Genomic DNA, 18,729 nt, shown 5'->3' with positions numbered 1-18,729 from the left:
AGCTTCTCCGTCTGAGCAGGGTTTCTGAGGAACTGGAGTAGTGGGGAATATGAGTTTGTGATTTGCAAATCACACAAAAATTGAGGAGCCATCTCAAAGGAATACTTGTTTATTCCTTTACTATTCAGAGAATCACAGAATGGTTTCAGTTGGAAAAGACCTTTAAGATCATCGAGTCCAACCATCGATCCAGCCCTGCTAAGTCTGCCAGCAGACCATGTCCCCAAGTACAACGTCTGCTTGTCTTTTAAACATCTCCAGGGATGAGGACTCAACCACCTCCCTGAGCAGCCCCTGCCAGTGCTTGACAACCTGTTCAGTAAAGAAATTCCTCCCAATATCCAACTTAAATCTCCCCTGGCGTGTTTTGAAGACGTTTCCCCTTGTCCTGTCACTGGCTACCACGGAGAAGAGACCAACGCCACCTCGCAACAACCTCCTTCCAGGGAGCTGTAGAGAGCGATGAGGTCTCCCCTCAGCCTTCTTCTCTCCAGACTGAACAGCCCCAGGTCTCTCAGCCCCCTCTCATAACCCCTGTTCTCCAGCCCCTTCCCCAGCTCCGTTCCCGTCTCTGAACACGCTTAAGCCCTTCAATGTCCTTCTTGGAGTGACCGGTCCTAAACTGAACCCGGGATTTGAGGTGCAGCCTCACCAGCGCTGAGCACAGGGCTGAGATGGAAAAATAAGCAAACCCAAGCCAAGCACCGAATTGAGCAGCCTTTTGTCCTGTCACGAGCAGGATGAGTCCACATGGATCCCTTTCACAATGTTTTATTATTATTTTCCGAAAAGTTAAATAGCAAGTTTTGATAAATTTGAAGAGAAATGCTGTTTTCCACCTAAAAATAGCAATCTGCTCTAAAAATCTTGTCTGGTTTTTGGTACTTGTTGCTCGTGGGTCTCATCCTGCACTGATGAGCTGCCTGCCTGGCTTAGCGCTATCAGGCTGATATCATCCAAACAGCAGCGCCAAGTTACATCATAAGTTCAGGATTTGCTGACAGCACGCTCTAGCCAACTCCAGCTGGAATATTTCCCCCTGGGACAAGCCTAATATCAAACCCCAACACAAAAGTATCTGAGTCACTTGTAATAACTCCAGCAGAGTTGGAGGTGCAAAGAACGACTGCACTTGTCTTGCTGCCAGGCCGTGAAACAGATACACGTGCTGTAGGGGAGCGGTTTAATGATTCCTTCTCCAGATAAAGTTGTTTTTTTCTCTAAGAAAACAGACACGCTCTGCGCAAGGGCAGAGCAGAATGTGCCGTTGCCCATCCCTGGTGCTGGAGCCTGTGGCTTTTCTGACGTTGCTCACTGACGGAGGGGGGCACGTCCACACCTGAACCTGGTCTTAGGTTTTGTTTGAGAAATGCAACAACTGGTTTATGGTGTTTATGCCGAGGCTTTGTTATTGTGTGGTGAATTGTTCTCCTGTCACTACGTTGTCATGGAAAAACTGTAAAATTGAGCGTCCCTTTTTTTCCAGCCCAGGACCTTGATCACCGCTCCTTGGTTGGGCTTGGTGGACTCACCTTGCTGGTCCACAGGAGCTCTCTGGCAGACAGGAACACTTCAAACAAATCCATTTCCATTTCTCTTATTTCCTCTCATCACCTTTCCTTGGCTTTTCCAACCTCCTACCATCACACGGGCACAGTCTTACCTTGTATTGGGGGGTTTTGAAGGCTAAGGGCTGTTGTGAGGCGCGTTGATGGTGTCAGAAGCACGTTGATCACATCCAAGGAGTGCTAAAAGCCTTAAGGAAGCACGTACTTCTAGAATTTTTCCTAAAGTACTTTAACTGAGCTTTTGGGTTTGGATGTTTGGACACCGGCCACAGGATAGTGCTCTGGGCATGAGGTGACCAGCAGTGGAGCTGGAGCTTGGGGATTTCCAAAGCTGCTTTGGTTGAAAGGCTGGAGCTGCAGGGGAGGCACCTCTATCAGAGCAGCAGCACTATCTGGTTCGTCTCACTAGGAAGAACTACTTGGTGTTATCTGTCCAGGCTTGTGTTCAAAGTACGGCACTGGTGAGCTTTGGATGTACCTCGGTGAGCTGATCTCCTAGAGTCCAGCTAGACTGAGCTCCTTTCACCCCTTGGAGAGTTGCTCCATTTCTGAGGACAGATGCCCCATCCAACCTGGCCTGGAACCCCTCCAGGGATGGGACAGCCACCACTGCTCTGGGCAACCTGGGCCAGGGCCTCCCCACCCTCACACGGAAACATTTCTTCCTAAGATCTCGTCTCAATCTCCCCTCTTTCAGTTCCCCCTCATCCTATCCCTGCACTCCCTGATCAAGAGCCCCTCCCTGTCTTTCCTGGAGTCCCTTTCAGTCCTGGAAACTGCTCTAAGGTCTCCGTGGAACCTTCTCTCCTCCAAGCTGAACAACCTCAGCCCTCAGCCTGTCCTCGTACAGGAGGTTCTCCAGCCCTTGGATCATCTCCGTGACCTCCTCTGGAGTCATTCCAACAGATCCATGTCCTTCGTGTGCTGAGGACGTGATGAACATGGTGAACACCGAACACTTAGGTGATTTACAGTATTTCATTGTTGCAAACATAAGTCATTTTGACGTGAAATACCTCAAATTAACCTGCAACATTTCGAGAGCAGGCAGGTTTAGAAATAGAACCCAGAAGCCCTGCGTACCGAGCCCTCTGCCGTGCACATTACACGCAGTCCTCTTTCTATATTTGTAGCTTACGTTTCAAACCCACATGGATCTGATTATAGATTTTGCAGTATGTTCTGCTTGTGGCAGCGATGGGATTTTTTTCTTCTAACTCTTGGTGTCTCTTAACCCCGAAAGAAGAAAACTCGACCATCATGTGGAACACAAGAGAGGATTCATTAAATTTTGCAACATTAACAGTGTTGCAGTTGGAAACCCATCAACACCTCGTAATCAGCCAGCCCACAGAAATGTACTTCAAAGAAAAAACAAGCTACGTCAGTTAGAAATAGACTCCCACCTTCTGCTGCAACTCCTCCTGAAAGCAGCAGAGCGTCGAGGCAGAGGAGCTGTGCCGAAGAGCCCAGAAAGTTGGGGCAAGGAGAGAGGAAGCAGAAAGTCTAAAGTTAATACCAAAGACAAGTCAAAGGCAGGTCCTGCACTTGAAACTCTTTTCCTTAGAATCATAGAATCATAGAATCACCAGGTTGGAAAGGACCCACTGGATCATCGAGTCCAACCATTCCTAACACTCCCTTAAACCATGTCCCTCAGCACTTCATCCACCCGTTCCTTAAACACCTCCAGGGAAGGCGACTCGACCCCCTCCCTGGGCAGCTGTTCCAGTGCCCCATGACTCTTTCCGTGAAGAATGTTTTCCTGATATCCAGTCTGACCCTCCCCTGGTGGAGCTTGAGGCCATTCCCCCTTGTCCTGTCCTCTGTCACTGGGGAGAAGAGCCCAGCTCCCTCCTCTCCACAACCTCCTTTCAGGCAGTTGTAGAGAGCAATAAGGTCTCCCCTCAGCCTCCTCTTCTCCAGGCTGAACACCCCCAGCTCTCTCAGCCGCTCCTCGTAACCCTTGTTCTCCAGCCCCTCACCAGCTTTGTTGCTCTTCTCTGGACACACTCCAGAGCCTCAACATCCTTCTTGTGGTGAGGGGCCCAGAACTGAACACAGTACTCGAGGTGCGGTCTCACCAGTGCCGAGTACAGAGGGAGAATCCCCTCCCTGGCCCTGCTGGTCACAGCGTTTCTGATCCAAGCCAAGATGCCATTGGCCTTCTTGGCCCCCTGGGCACACTGGTGGCTCATGTTCAGTCACTGTCAACCATTACCCCCAGGTCCTTCTCCTCCGTGCAGCTCTCCAGCCACTCTTCCCCCGGTCTGTAGCGCTGCACAGAGTTGTTGTGCCCCAAGTGCAGGACCCGGCATTTGGCCTTGTTGAACCTCATGCCATTGGTCTCAGCCCAGTGGTCCAGCCTGTTCAGATCCCTTTGTTCTGCAAAGGGATCTCTTCTAACACATCTAAACGTCCTGAGTTTACGGAGCACATTTTGTCAGGGAAGGATCTGCCATGTGTTCCTTCCACCCACCTGGAATATTGTGAGCATCTCTAACACTGGAAATGAGAGAGCATTTGGGTTTTGTGCCGAGATCCTTGCTGGCAGGAGCAGTCCTGGCCAGAAACAAAGCTCAGAATTAGCATTTTTCTTGGAGAATGAGTGAATATATTCATTCCATTTTTGCTTTCCAGTTATTTCCCTGCTTCCAAAGATCTCCGGGCTGAAGTGGGATATCAAAATTAAAAGTCCTTCATCTGAAGTTTGCTGCTCTGTGCTTGTTCAGCCAGGAAAAAAGGCACAGATGTGACTGAGACCCAGTGGGTAGCAGTGCTCTGTGGGTGTGTCCGGCCTGGTGCCTCTCATAGTCAGGGTCACGCTGGAATGAGACAGGTTACAGGAAGTCTTATCAAGACAGCCCATGTCTAAAGACCTGTGTTTTCTCTGGACGATGTGGCCCTGCTAAGACACAGTCTTGCAGCCTGGACTTTCTGCAGTAGGGAAACCTGAAGGAGACACAAGGAGAAATGGCGAAGGTTCCATATGTCAAGGGTCTACGTTTCTTTGCAGCAACACTTTTTGAGCCGCAAACACCTGTCAATTATTTTATGCTTATTGCTGTTCTCAGCCAGTTTCACTGCTGAGAAACAAAAAAGCTGATTGTCCCAATCAGCCTTTTTCCAAAGCGTTTTCATGTTACCATGAAAAGGTTTTCCAAGACTTTTTCATGTTAAAGGCGACCTTAGAAGTAAACTAAAATGATACGCAAGAGTTAGAACCGCACTGCTCTGACCCACTATCAGGAAGCGCAGGGACAGATAAGGAAGAGTGGTTTGAAGCTGAAAGAGGGGAGATTGAGATGAGATCTTAGGAAGAAATGTTTTCCTGTGAGGGTGGGGAGGCCCTGGCCCAGGTTGCCCAGAGCAGTGGTGGCTGCTCCATCCCTGGAGGGGTTCAAGGCCAGGTTGGATGGGGCTTGGAGCAACCGGATCCAGTGGGAGGTGTCCCTGCCCGTGGCACGAGGTTGGAACAGGATGGGCTTTGAGGGCCCTTCCAACCCAAACCATTCTGTGACTCTATATTTCTTTTTCTTTGTTTTGCCTGTTGTGGGATATGTTGGGTAGTTGGAGCACCGTCGCTTTAGTGTCCAGCAGAAAGAGCTGTCTCCAAATAGGAGAAAACTCCACAAAGAGTGTGATTCTTTCCCTTCACTGCTCTTCTCTCTCCTCCAGCTCTGACGGCGGCAGCTGGGCGCGGGAAGCTGGAGGTCTGCCGGCTCCTCCTGGAGCAGGGCGCCGCGGTGGCACAGCCTAACCGCCGTGGGGTCGTTCCGCTCTTCAGCGCCGTCAGACAAGGCCACTGGCAGGTGAGTGCGTTCCTTGTGCCACCAGGATGGCCTGAAATGCAGGGTCAGGCCATTCCTTTCTATCTTTCTGAAGTATGGGTGGAGAAGACAAACCCCAACTCTCTTGGGGAGTGATGGGAGAGACAAGAAGTGATACCAATGCTTCAGACACTCTGACTACAGACAGCTTTTACTTAAGCGCTGTGTTATCTCACAACATGGGAAGCAAATGGGATGCTTTTGACTTAAAAGGTCATTTTTCTTGCCTTCTACCTCCATTACTTCTCCTATGCCCTAATCTTGCAGCAGTAATCGCAGTGGGCACCATGCCATGAGGGGTGAGGTTTCAAGACAAGGGGACTGCTCTGTTCTTCTTGACTCTGGTTTCTTCCCAGCTGGGTCTCTACTTACAACGTGTGCTCTTCGCTTTGTGTTGCAGATTGTAGACCTCTTACTCACGCACGGCGCTGATGTGAACATGGCAGACAAGCAGGGCCGGACACCACTGATGATGGCTGCGTCCGAGGGACATCTGGGCACAGTGGAGTTCCTGCTTGCACAAGGTTAGAGCGTGTGCTTGGAAGTGCGTTGGACACCAGCCACAAAGAGTCCCACCACACTTTCTCTGGCACAGCTGGAGTTTGGGATGTCAGGGCAGGGTTGGGATCTCGCTGCTGGGTTGGCTGGTGGGAGGGGTTCTCAGCACCGTATGCAGCTTATTGGAGAACAAGAGTAGAATAGTCAGAGCGTCACTCTTGGCTATCTGTTTTGTTTAGTTCTCACAGCTTCAAAACCACACATTTAAGTTAAAAAATAACATCTCACAGGTGCTTCGAGCATTGAGTTACGAACGTGCTCTTGAACCGTGCGTGGAGCTTTCCCTTAGGCCAAAAAAATCAACAAGTGAAGGGACTGAGCTATGAACATTGGCACGGAGCAGGCAGGCGATGCTCAGCCACAGGACCAGAGTTTGGGGCACATTTTAACTCTTCCATTTTTAGTATCATTGCCTGTGTTTTTTATACCAACATCTGCTGCAAGGTAAGGCCCAACACGAGCAAGACTTTGGTGTATGTGTTGGAAATAAAACCAAATCATTTTGAAGATAATTTGCTCTTCAGCTTTGCAGTCACAGATGGCTTTGCTTGGTACCTTCCCTGTCCAATAACCCTCCTTCCCAGCAGTCACTCAGTCAACAGGAACGTTTCACTTTTACTCATTCCTGCTGTACATGTGTGAGGTGAGTGAGAGCAACACGCTCCCTGCACCCTGCGTGAGCACCACTCTGTCTTATTTCTGTAGTTCCTTAGAGGATTCTCTTTTTTTTTTTGACAAACAGACGATGTTTGGTTGGTTTGTTTGGGTAAGTTTCCATTATTTGGGGCTAGAAATAGCATTTAATTCTTGTACTGTTATCTGATATGTGTATTTCAGGTAAGATCCCTCTTTGGGAAGGGATATTTTCTTCATATCATAAGTGATTGTCTGACCTCTTAGCGAAAACATGAGACAATTGAATATTGTAGTTCTAAGAATACTTTTTTGACTGTAAAGTTTCCAGGCTTCCAAGAACAAGTTTCTCCTTGCCTGCCTGTCCACTCTGAGCTACAAGCTCAGGGATCTTTACTGCAGAAGGATGTGACAAAACTCAGGTCGAGGCATGAATTTCTTATAGAATCATAAAGTAGTTTGGGTTGGAAGTGACCTTAAAGATCTTCCAGTCCCAACCCCCTGCCATGGGCAGGGACACCTCCCTGGTTGCTCAAAGCCCCATCCAACCTGGCCTTGAGCACCTGAAGCCATGGGGCAGCCACAGCTGTCGTGGCAACCTGGGCCAGGGTCTCACCGCCCTCACCGGGAAGAATTTCTTCCTAATGTCTAATCTAAATATTCCACCTTCCAACTTAAAGCCGTTCCTCCTCATCCTATCACTCCAGGCCCTTGGAAAAGCCCCTCCCCAGCTTTCCTGGAGCCCTTTTTCAGTGCTGGAAGCTGCTCTAAGGTCCCTCTGCAGCCTTCTCTTCTCCAGGCTGAACAACCCCAACTCTCTCAGCCTGTCCTCATATGGGAGGTGCTCCAGCCCTCAGATCATCTCCGGTGCCTTCTCTGGACCCGTTCCAACAGTTCCATCTCCTTCTTCTGTTGGGGATTCCAGAACTGAATTAATGCTTTTATGAATTATGAATTAATTCTTTTCCCACATTCGTTTCAAAATCTCAAATCAACACTCCCCACGTTGTCATGTGGTCCCTTTTGCAGCGTGACTGAATCTGTGTAAAAGGCTTAAAATAAGCGGGTTTTTCTCTGCATGTTGCTTAATCCTGACTGGTTCAGTGGAGGATGAAAATACCAGATAATCTCATCTGGGCCATGGGATTGCCAGCAAATGCACGTAACATTTCCCTGGTTCTTTGGACACCCAGAGCCCAAGAAAGCAAAAATATTGAAATAATTCTTACTTTAAAAGGTGCATTCTTTTAAATAGCTTGATACACTCCACGAAAAATGCTCTTAACACGTGTTCCCAAAAAGTTAGCTCAAGCCTGGGCAGGGTACAGTGATATATGGTGTATTTTAATTAAAATGGCTTTGACAATCCTGTTCAATGTTTCATTAAAATCCAAGTGTGTGAATCATAAGCCATAAGCATTAATTAGTGTGTTGCAAAGCAAATCTCATTTAACTGTACTTGATTAACACAGTCAGCATCTGTAAACACTTTTTATTAACAGAGTTGCAGTCATCAATCAATTTGAAACCCAAATTTTAGAGTCACCTACTGCTCTCACCGAACACCCAGAAGTGACAGATGTGTGAATGGGGAATTCAGCTTTCCTGGTAGCGGCTCTGCTAACGTGGGTATTTACAGGGAGCTGTAGTACAGAAAGCAAAGTATTTCGTGGTGCTCATTCCATTTGGAGAGAGCTTCATTCTGAATCTTGTTTTTCCTGCAAAGATCAGCCCCTCTGTGGTTTTGCGTCCTTGGGTTACGGAGGTTGTGTGGATGCTGCTCCTCACTCCTTGTCCTGTGACACACATCGCTGAGCCTCATCCCCGTGGGGTGACCAGGGCTCAAAAGCATAATATATAAAGAAAGGTCTGACCATCCTGGCCACTCTCTGCTTCTTTTTGATGCTCTGACAGTTTCTTTCTCTCTCTGGCTGGCTCATCGTTGCATGCCTGCTGGTTATTAAATCGTATTAACTCCTATAAAACCATAAACTCCTGTGATTAGCAATTAATTTTTTGTAGAGGAGGAGCAGCCCAGCCCTCTCAAAAGCGAGCTGGGTTTACCCGGAAGAAATCTTCCCCACTGCAGCAAGGATCAGTCCTGTGAGGTCACCTTAAGCCGCTCGCCCTCAAACCATCGGTTTCTTTCATGTCCAACTGCCTTAAAGCGACGTAGGGTGGAGATCCCCCAAGGAGGAGAAGATGCCTTCAGAGGCAAGCAGAAGTTCACCAAGCTGCGTCAGGAGCTTGGTGCATCTGCAGAGGTCGTGCCCAGCCTGCCCGAGAGCAGCGTTTGGGCATTTCTGAAGCGGTGCGTGCTGTCTGCTCACTTAGACCTTCAGCTTGCGTTGCTGCAGCGATAGCCTGAAGTCTGTGCCTGTCGCTCTGTGGTGTGGTGTATCTCTTCCTCTGGACAGGGGAAAGAGTGGGAAGGCTAAGTGACGATGTGGCTTTCCAGCCTTCCCTCTTGTTCCAGGAGCTCTCTCACCTGCTCCAGAAGACTCAGAGGGAAAGCACAAGAGACGACTTCGACGATTTGATTGCAAGAAAGTAGCTGGTACAAACAAGGAGGAATGAAATGAAGCTTTATCCTGCTTTGCTGAGCAAAAATTGGCCTTGGGTCAGTTGAGGATCATCTGGAGGGCGTTCACAGAGCTTTGAAAGAGTTCCTGGGGGCAGTGTGGGCAGCGTGAGAAGAGGCTGGCAGGAGGCTGGGAGTTGATGTTGTCAACCCTTCGCTTGTGCGTTAGAGCTGCCTTGCAGGCAGTGGCCCTCCTCGGCACCAGGTTGCCCAGATGCTGTTTGCCGCCTCCCTCGCTGGCACTCGGTGCTGCAGCTGGGAGGCACCGGCAGCTGTGCCGAGAGCTCCAGGCAGAGGTTTCTGAACACAGCCCGAGCAAATGTTCATGTGTTGTGCTCCTCCGCAAACAAAAAGCTGTGCGAGCTGGAAGCCCTGTCAGTTTGCTGTCAGCTGGCTGATGTGCGCTGGGGGATGTGTCAGCTGGGAGGAACGGGAAGGTGCAGGGAACTCACATTCCTCTCCCACTTGCCGAGCTTTTGGGAGCCAGTGAAGATCACACGCTGGACAGTTTAGAGTTTACCTACAGGAGAAAAACACCGCAGCAGCAATTCATCCCAGCCTGCTGGCAGGAGCATCCTCAGATAGCCGCAATTCTTGGAGGAGCAGAGCTGATACGAATCTCTTCTTCATGCTCGAGAGCTGGAGCCCTGCCTGTGCCATGGCAACAGGAGTTGTCTTCAAAGCCACAAAGAGGAGCATTCACTTAATGCTGCTATTCAGCTCTTGTTCGTGCGGCCATATGGAGCAATACTGACCCGTTGGTATGGCAGCGGGATTGCTTCATCCAAGAAAACGTCAAGTCCCTCTCTCCGTGGCTTGCAGTTGGCAGGAGTTTATCCCACAACGTTGTATTTATATTGGGTGAAGTTCAGGGAGAAATATTGCTGGAAATTGTGTTGATTTGGGTAAAGGGAGAGGAGTGAAGAAGGGAAAATATGTGCTTTTTTAGAAGAACAGAGCTGAATTGACTTAGTTCCCCTTGGTATGCCATGACCTGCTGAAACAGCAGAATGGTCTTCATCTCTGAGTCACTGAGGCTGGAATGGGTTTTGATTAAAAAAAAACAGTTAGAAAGAAAGATTGATGTCTCTGATGAGGGATGTCAAATCCATCCTGCTGCTCAGATGATGTTTGCCAGAAAAGCCTACAGAACTAGGTGTGAAAGAGTTTACAGCTTGGTGTGAATCAACTCATTTGCCACTGTTCCTATCAGTGCACTTCACGTTGCCGTGGAGGGTGGGATCCACGTTAATAAAGAATTAATAGTTATGTACGTAGCTCTCTAAAAATAAGCTGTCATCACTAAGGGGATGAGCAGAGAGCTCTTAAGTGATCCAGTGCTTGTTCTTTCAGGTGCCTCCATTGCTCTCATGGACAAGGAGGGCTTGACAGCCCTCAGCTGGGCTTGTCTGAAGGGCCATCTCTCCGTGGTTCGTTCCCTCGTGGAGAACGGGGCTGCCACCGACCATGCGGATAAAAATGGACGCACTCCACTGGACCTGGCAGCGTTTTATGGCGATGCAGAGGTGGTAAGTGGCCGGTAATAGATGCAGAACAAAAAGAACAGCTGGCATAGAACCATCAAAAACTGAACAGCTCTCCTTGATGTAGCAATAACCATTTAGTGTCCTGGTCCTCCGTATGTGCGAGTGCATCTGTAGAGGATACCACATGAGCCTGATGAACCCTCAGACCCTGTGGAGGTGGGTTTAGGCCAAGCAGTGAAGCACAGAATCGTAGAATTGTTTGGTTGGAAAAGACCTTTGAGATCATCACATCCAACTGTACCTGTCCACTACAAACTCATCCCTGAGCACCCCATCTACCTGTCTTCTAAACACCTCCAGGGATGGGGACTCCACCACCTCCCTGGGCAGCCTCTGCCAGTGCCTGAGGACCCTTTCTGTGAATAATTTTTTTCTGTTATCCAATCTAATCCTCTCCTGCTGCAACTCAAGGACATTTCCTCTCATCCTGTCACTTGGGAGAAGAGACCCGCACCCACCTCACTACAACCTCATTTCAGGGAGTTGTAGACAGTGGCAAGGTCTCTCCTCAGCATTCTTTCCTCCAGCCCCTCAACCACTCCCAGAACCCTTGTTCGCCAGCCTGTTCCCCAGCTCCGTCCTCTTTTCTGGACGTGCTCCAGTCCCTCTTGTAGTGAGGACCCCAAAACTGAACATAGTATTTGAGTATTTCTACTGATTGTGCATCACCAGCAGCACACAGAGCAGAACTGACTGTTGGACTTCTCTTTGCAGGTTCAGTTCCTGGTGGATCATGGGGCCATGATTGAGCACGTTGACTACAGCGGGATGCGGCCTCTCGACAGGGCCGTGGGGTGCCGCAACACCTCGGTCGTCGTCACTCTGCTGAAGAAAGGAGCAAAGATAGGTAGGGGCAAGGGGACAATGTGCTGGCGGCTCTGTGCTCAGGCAGGGCTCGGAGCAGCGGGGCCAACTTCCGAGAAAACCAGAGCGTGATGCAGAGGCGGCCTCAGCCCCAGCTGCTGCTTCGTACTCCGCAAGCAGCTGCCGAGTCCTGACTGCCTTGTTCTCTTGATTAAAACGGGGAATCTCTCTTTTTGCTGTCTTATTACTTAGCAAAGTTAATCAATAAACAACTGTTTCTTTGGCAAGGTCTTTCCTCTGGTAATGCTTTTCCTATCTTTACTGGTCTGAGTCGACGAGCGTACTATGTCCATGCATTGCTGTGAGCTGCTGCCTTCACTTGCTCTGTGTATGCTTCCAGATCTGAGTGTACCTGCACTGCGCCACAAGCCGCTCACGTTACGTTTTCCTGTGAAAGGGGATTTTGCTGGTGCATTGGCTTCTTTGCTGCCTGCCTCTCACAGCTGCTTTTTTCCTTTCTTTTTTTTTTTTTTTTCACCTTCATCCATTTTTTTTCCCCCCTCTCTCCTACAACTTTTTGTTTTCTCCTTTCTTTGAAGGTTGTCAGACGTTACCGAGTCGCCCACGAGGTATATCTCATTGCTGTCAGCATCAGCTTCGATCTGATAGCTTTGTCAGCCTTGCTTTCTCCTGTTTGATTTAGCCTGCATGCCTCCCCAACACCTCTAATCTTTTAATTTACCTCACCTTCAAATAATTTTTTTAATGACTGTTGCAGAGAATAACTTGAACTCAAAAACTAACCTCCTGCCCCCAAAACGTACTGAATCTACTTATGGAATATCGTTGACTTATTCTCCACCCACACTAATGAGTTGGCCCCAGATTTTTGCCGCCCCTTCCCTCCCAGCGTTAGATCTTGAGATAACGACTGGCTCGAGATAACGACTGGCTCGAGATAACGACTGGTTCGGTGCAGTTCCCCGCACAGAGCCATCCTGTCCCAGCCCCACGGTGCCTTGGGCACCACCAGCGCTCGGCCACCACCTTCCCTTTGCCGTTACTTCCTACCTTAATGGATTTTCTCCTCTATTCATAACTTGTGAAGCTGGAAATCACAATCCAGTTAAACACAAACCGCCTGTGGACAGTCAAACTGCAGATTTCCTGGTACGCTTTGAATTTAGAAATGCTTTTATGTAACCACTCTGATTTTTCCTCTTAAATATGTTTCGTTTCCCAACCACGCTGTGTCCCCAAACCCCAGCTGGTTCCACGATCAGCACTGCCCTCTTGTGGAAATGGCTCTGTCATTTCCCAGACCAGCGTGGTGGTTGATTAGGATGAGCCTTAATGATTGTAAAGGAAAACCATTGTGATGTGGATGATGTTAATTATAAGTGTGAGAGGAATTGTCAGCTCAGTCATTTGGAGCGCTCTGCCCTTTGACCATGCCAAGTTGTTCTCTCCAGCAGAAATTCCCACCCCAGGATATTTTTTCCACCCAGCTTCCTACCACCCTTGCATTGTATGAGTTTTTTACCCATCATGCATCCTGTACACTACAGGTCCAGCAACATGGGCGATGGCAACCTCCAAACCAGACATCATGATCATCCTGTTGAGCAAGCTGATGGAGGAGGGAGACATGTTTTATAAGGTGAGAAGAGTGGGGTTTGGAAAAACTGGTTAGATGCAGCTTGAAGCATCACTTTGTGAGGTTTTGACTGAGCAATGCAGCTGCCTTAACCCTTGGCAAGGAAAAGCTACTGCTCACAGCATTCCTTGTGTTGCAAACTGTTTGGTTTGGGTTTGTAGGGTTGGGGAGAGGGAGGGGACTGATTGCCCAGATCTGTAACGAAGCTGAAGCGAAGCCAAGTCTCTCTGCATTCTGGATTTAAGCCAGCACTTCATTTCCTCTTTGAAAGCACCAGAACCCAAGTGTTTTACAGAGATTCGGAGTGCTGATGTCATTACGTCAGATCTGACAGCGTTGTCATTACCTAGCAGGCTCGCTGCTTGGGAACAAGGCAACAAGATAGTAGAGCCCAGGAAAACTCGTAGAGGAAAGTTTTTGGAGTGAAAACAGATTGTCAGGTCACAGATGGCTTTGTCGAGTCCTTTAGCCCATGGGACATGTTCTACTATTACAGTTAGAGAGTCTTTTTTGCTCTGTGTTTATTTCAAGTTGATCTTTAAAACTTGTAGATGTGCGCACACACACACACGAAATGTGCAATACAACAATGATTCACTGTTAGGCTCTAAGGGTGAAGCAGAAAATACGCAAAGTTGGCATTGTAACTGGAGTTATCTGCCAGAGATAAACGATACAGCTGAGAAACCTGAATCTGCAAGGTTTTAAAGCTTACTATGTGTAGCTGTAAAATGTATGTCTGGATCACTATAAGTTGCACGCGTCCTAAATCCCATTTTGCCCTCTTTCTTCCACCCTCGCTGCCTTTGCTGCCCCCCTCCAGGGTGCAGATTGTCCCATCCCAAAAATAGGTGCCCAGAATAGCAAGATGAGTCACCCTTTGAAGGTGACTGTTGCGTCCCAATAAACTATAAAAGGAACCCAGCTGACAGGCTTAGATGTAGGCACCTAATTTGTAGACATCTGAAGTCCAAGGAGATGAATCTCAACCCATTTGTCCAACGTCACAGCCACATCAGTGCCACAGCATTTATCTTTGCTATTGCAGAGGCTTCTCTGAGCCCCAGGAACTCCACACAAACTCCCACATCCTGGTGCTTGTGAAGCTTTCGGTGCAGGATGTTCTTGCCGAAGTGGGTTATTGATCACTTGGCTCCAAAGACCATCCATCCAGAAGCCAGAAGGAGTTGTATCAGGTTAAAATAATGCAATTTCTGTTGCATTTTCCACTGTAGCGTGGCAGCTGTATGAAGTGGGAGAACTCAACTTGCACAAGGCACCTGCATTTCCCGAAAAGATGTTCCCTTGATCAAATGTTCTGGCTTCCATCTCTAGAAAAGAACTAAATAATGAAGTCATGTTACTTTAACCTAAAACATTCATGGGGTTGGTGAGTGAGTTCTCTGCTGTGTAGTGAACTCAATCCAAGGCTGTGTTTTGACATGTTCTCCTTCTATTAGAAAGGTAAAGTGAAAGAGGCTGCCCAGCGCTACCAGTACGCTCTGAAAAAATTCCCCAGAGAAGGGTTTGGAGAAGACTTGAAAACCTTCCGTGAGCTGAAGGTGTCGCTGCTTCTCAACCTCTCCCGATGTCGGAGGAAAATGAACGTAAGTCTCCTCACTCTTTGTGGCCTTAAGCTCAAAACTGCCAATTTCTGCCTGTGCACAGGGACACGTCCATCCCGTAACGGTGCTTTGACCTCTGAGATCTCTCCTCTGCGTAACCTCATTGTCCTTCATTGAGCACTGACGGTTTATAATTCAGAAGAAGTAATGATTGAATATGCATTGCTGATGATTAAAAATTCATTGCTATGTTTATAGCTTTTTGAATTTTTTATTACTCCCTTTTGATGGTGCTGGGAATTGAGGGTGGAGGCATTTTCCAGATTTCTAGGGCAGCAATGAGGGAGGAGCCAGGAGATGTTCTCCTTTGAATACTAATTAATTTAAAACGAAGGAGCATATGCTTAGGGGGCCAACGCTTCCCCAGGGCAGTGACTCATCCAGAAACACCCCCACGTACTCCCTCTCCTCCCGGATCGCTGTCACTCTCCCCACTCCAATCTAGCAGCATCTAGCGACCGACACCTGCAGTGTGTCTGTTCTTCCAGCAGACAAGTGCCACCTCCCCCTTCTCTGCGTGCAGAGGCTTTCACCTCGATGACTTAAAGTCTCCATAGCTTTGAAAAGTGAAATCTCTTCTGAGGCTGTGAGCCAGCAAAGATTACACTGGAGAGGAAGGGGGATTTGTGACACTTTCATTTCTTTAATCTGCGAAGGGAGAAGGATGAAAAGCAATGGAAGTGAAATCTTAATGCTGGTGAACAAAGAACCCAGTTTGTAGAATAAGTGTGAACCTCCTTTTTTAAACAAGACAACTCACAGCTAAGCCTGCATTTTAAGGACAAGATTTTTGGTTAAGTGGGGAATCCCAGTTTTTGTGACTGAGGATTTCAGAGGGTTGTAATCACCCCTGCAGTTTTTGCACCTATAGAGAAGACCATAAAGGTGCCTCTTGACCGCGTGCTCAGTTTAGGCTGTTGGGCAATAACCCTTCAGTAGCTGCTACTGAAGGTACAAAGAAAAGTGTGAGCTTCCCCACGCAGGGTGTCCAGGTAGCCAGAGTTTGCCCACTGAGTTTTTTAACAAATCCAGAGTGCTGTTCGGTCGTTGCTCAGCGTCATAGCCCAAGTCAGCAGTCCAAAGCAAGGGTTGGGAGTGAAATGAAAGCCCTTCCATTGGGAAGAGGTCTCCTTCACAAGTGCTGAGCTTCAACTGAGCTTAGTGGTGCGTGAAGCATTCAGGACAAGGCAGGAGAGGACAGCCAGCAGGGTTTGAACCATAGCCAATAGTCTGATCTCTTGGCACTGCCACTCGAGAGCCCCGGAGCAGTCTCCCTTCCGGGCTGTCACCCACTCCCTCCCCACTCCCAAACTCTTCCCCCAGTCATAGAATTATTTGGTTGGAATGGACCTTTGAGATCATCGAGTCCAACTGGACCTGCCCACTACTAAACCATACGCCTGGGCACCTCATCTGCCCAACTTTTAATCCCCTCCACGCATGGGGACTCCACCTTGTTCATCAATATAATAATTGTATTAAAGTTACAGCCCTAAGCACCTCATCCACCAGCCTTAAATCCCTCCAGGGATGAGGACTCCACCACCACCCTGGGCAGCCTCTGCCAGGGCCTGAGAACCCTTTCAGTGAAGAATTTTTTCCTGATATCCAATCTGAACCTGCCCTGGGGCAACTTGAGGCCATTTCCTCTGATCCTAAGGCCAAGAGAGGTGCAGGGGAGAGACAAGGACCGATGGAATGGGTGGCACTGGTAGGAGACCTTTGCCAGGCAGGTCCTGTTTGTAGCTACTGAGATAACATAGTCCCTTCCTTCGTGTGCAGTTTATTCAGCCCCTTCGAAATATGTCAGTGTGTTGCAGAGTGGGAAGCTGAGGGCGTGGGAAAGGTTTCCTATTGCTTTCAATTATAGAAAAAAACCCTTCATGAGATTACATTCCAGCCTCTGTGAGACCAGATGTTTCCTCAGGAATGCAGGTTGTTGGAGAGGGATTGCATGCGCTTGTTGGGGGCACAATCATTGAGAACGGAGACAGTGGCACGCTGGCCTCTGTGGGTGCTGACAGCATCTGGTGTTACAAGAGGACTTTGAGGCTTTGGAAGTGTCATCGTAGCTCTCTGACTGTAAATGATGTTGAATCCATGTGAAACATTCCAGTCCCATCAAGTTTTCTATGCACATGCGAAAAAAAAAACATATGGCCATGTTGTTTGTTTTCTTCCCAAACTATCTATGTTTTTATTTCTCTCTCTATCCAATTACTCATCTGCGCACCTATTGTAATGACAGGATTTTGGAATGGCGGAGGAATTTGCTACTAAAGCCCTGGAGCTGAAACCGAAATCTTACGAAGCTTACTATGCAAGAGCGAGGGCCAAGCGCAGCAGCAGGTGAGGAGGGCGAGAGAGAAAAGTGCGAGGCACTGGTTTCTTCAAGCCTGGCCACACCGATGTAGGCATTCACTGTGCAAATCCATTCCTGTGTCCCCACAGGACAAAATGGCAAAGGAACATTCATTAATGAGATTCCAAACCTCCTTCATTTGGTAATTTCTGGAGACAGTGAATGCAAACATTTTGAGAGGTTCATATTAGTTGAACTTTGTCTGAACGTCTCTGGATACCTTTACACCGGAGTGGGGTATTCTCTTTAAAAATACACTTTAGTTCCACCACAACGTGGACTCAAAGTGAAATAGTGACTCATGGAAGCCCTGTGGCCTGTTTTATGCCAGAAGGCGGACTCCTTCATCATGGTGATCTCTTCTGGCCTTCGAATCTGTGAATCTTTCTGTCCTACAGCACTTTTTCAAGGTATAAACTGCTGTTTAGTTGTGCTGTGAGCTGGTGAGCTTTTGGCCATGCTTGAGCTCATGCAGCACTGGGGCCTCTCTGCATCTCGGGTGAAGCCCAGGGCAGTCCCTTGTTAACCTCCCCGAAGGCTAAAAGAGGCAGGATGAGATTCATTTCAAAACATAGCAATGCCATCTCTAAATGAGCAGGAGCTTTTGAGTCCTGTGCCCAAGGGCTGGGCATGCTGTTGTTGCACGCATCTCGGCTTTAAAGGGCAGCCAAAATGCCTTGCGTGGCAGTGCAGAGGATCACCAATGGCCCAAGGTATGTTGAGTCCACCGGGGCAAACATTGTATCTCAGTAGACACCACCACCTTTTTACCTGCCGTGCAGGAGGCGATGTGTGGAACAAGGCTCCTGGCCCAGCTGGGCTGCCTACTCCACCAGGTCTTGATGGTGAGAGGTGAAGCCATGACCTTCTTTTCTGCAGAGAAGTCCTGCCGGCTGAGCCACACTGACCTAATGCCTTTCCTTTGACGGTTTTTCTCTCCATTGTTTCCAAAACACTTGTAAGGAAGCGTAAGAACCAGGTTCCTTTCTAGATATCAGCCTTCCCACATATGTTACTCCATTTCGTCCCAGGTCTCTCCAGCAGAAACCATTCCCACTTTGTGTCCTGCAGCACCTCTGAGGTCACAGAACCATAGAGTGGTTTGGGTTGGAAGGGACCTCAAAGCCCATCCATTTCCAATGCCCTGCTGTGGGCAGGGACACCTCCCACTGGATCCAGTTCCTCAAAGCCACATCCAACCCGGCCTTGAACACCTCCAGGGGTGGGGCAGCCACCACTGCTCTGGGCAACCTGGGCCAGGGCCTCCCCGCACGCACAGGAAAACGTTTCTTCCTAAGATCTCATCTCATTCTCCTCTCTTTCAGCTTCAGACCGTTCCCCCTTCACTCCCTGATCCAGAGCCCCTCCCCAGCTTTCCTGGAGCCCCTTTCAGTCCTGCAAGCTGCTCTAAGGCCTCCCCAGAGCCTTCTCTTCTCCAGGCTGGACAACCCCAACTCTCTCAGCCTGTCCTTGTACGGGAGGTGCTCCAGCCCTCAGATCATCTCCATGACCCTTTGTGGTCAGCACAGTCCTGGAACAGGAGGCTTTTCCTTCCTCCACCTGT

At 48.7% G+C, this 18,729-nt stretch overlaps 1 protein-coding gene across 18 annotated transcripts in view; it reads left to right on the top strand.

Annotated features, from left to right (window-relative positions):
* The window catches only part of TANC2 (tetratricopeptide repeat, ankyrin repeat and coiled-coil containing 2), a 225,301-nt gene that overhangs the window by 198,225 nt on the left and 8,347 nt on the right, over window positions 1-18,729 (top strand). For 15 of the 18 annotated variants that reach the window (XM_054088176.1, XM_054088191.1, XM_054088186.1 and 12 more), the window contains 8 exons: window positions 5,247-5,380; window positions 5,799-5,922; window positions 10,524-10,699; window positions 11,432-11,564; window positions 12,121-12,150; window positions 13,090-13,181; window positions 14,639-14,785; window positions 17,052-17,152. In XM_054088176.1, the coding sequence (XP_053944151.1) occupies window positions 5,247-5,380; window positions 5,799-5,922; window positions 10,524-10,699; window positions 11,432-11,564; window positions 12,121-12,150; window positions 13,090-13,181; window positions 14,639-14,785; window positions 17,052-17,152 (937 nt within the window). The remainder of the gene's footprint in view (window positions 1-5,246; window positions 5,381-5,798; window positions 5,923-10,523; window positions 10,700-11,431; window positions 11,565-12,120; window positions 12,151-13,089; window positions 13,182-14,638; window positions 14,786-17,051; window positions 17,153-18,729) is intronic. The other 3 variants (XM_054088190.1, XM_054088182.1, XM_054088181.1) reach the window with 1 other exon arrangement.

This window comes from Cuculus canorus, chromosome 25 (assembly GCF_017976375.1).
Source record: "Cuculus canorus isolate bCucCan1 chromosome 25, bCucCan1.pri, whole genome shotgun sequence".
Classification (NCBI taxonomy): domain Eukaryota; kingdom Metazoa; phylum Chordata; class Aves; order Cuculiformes; family Cuculidae; genus Cuculus; species Cuculus canorus.
Note: the sequence above shows the minus strand (reverse complement) of the source record. Positions and strands in the feature narration are given on the sequence as shown.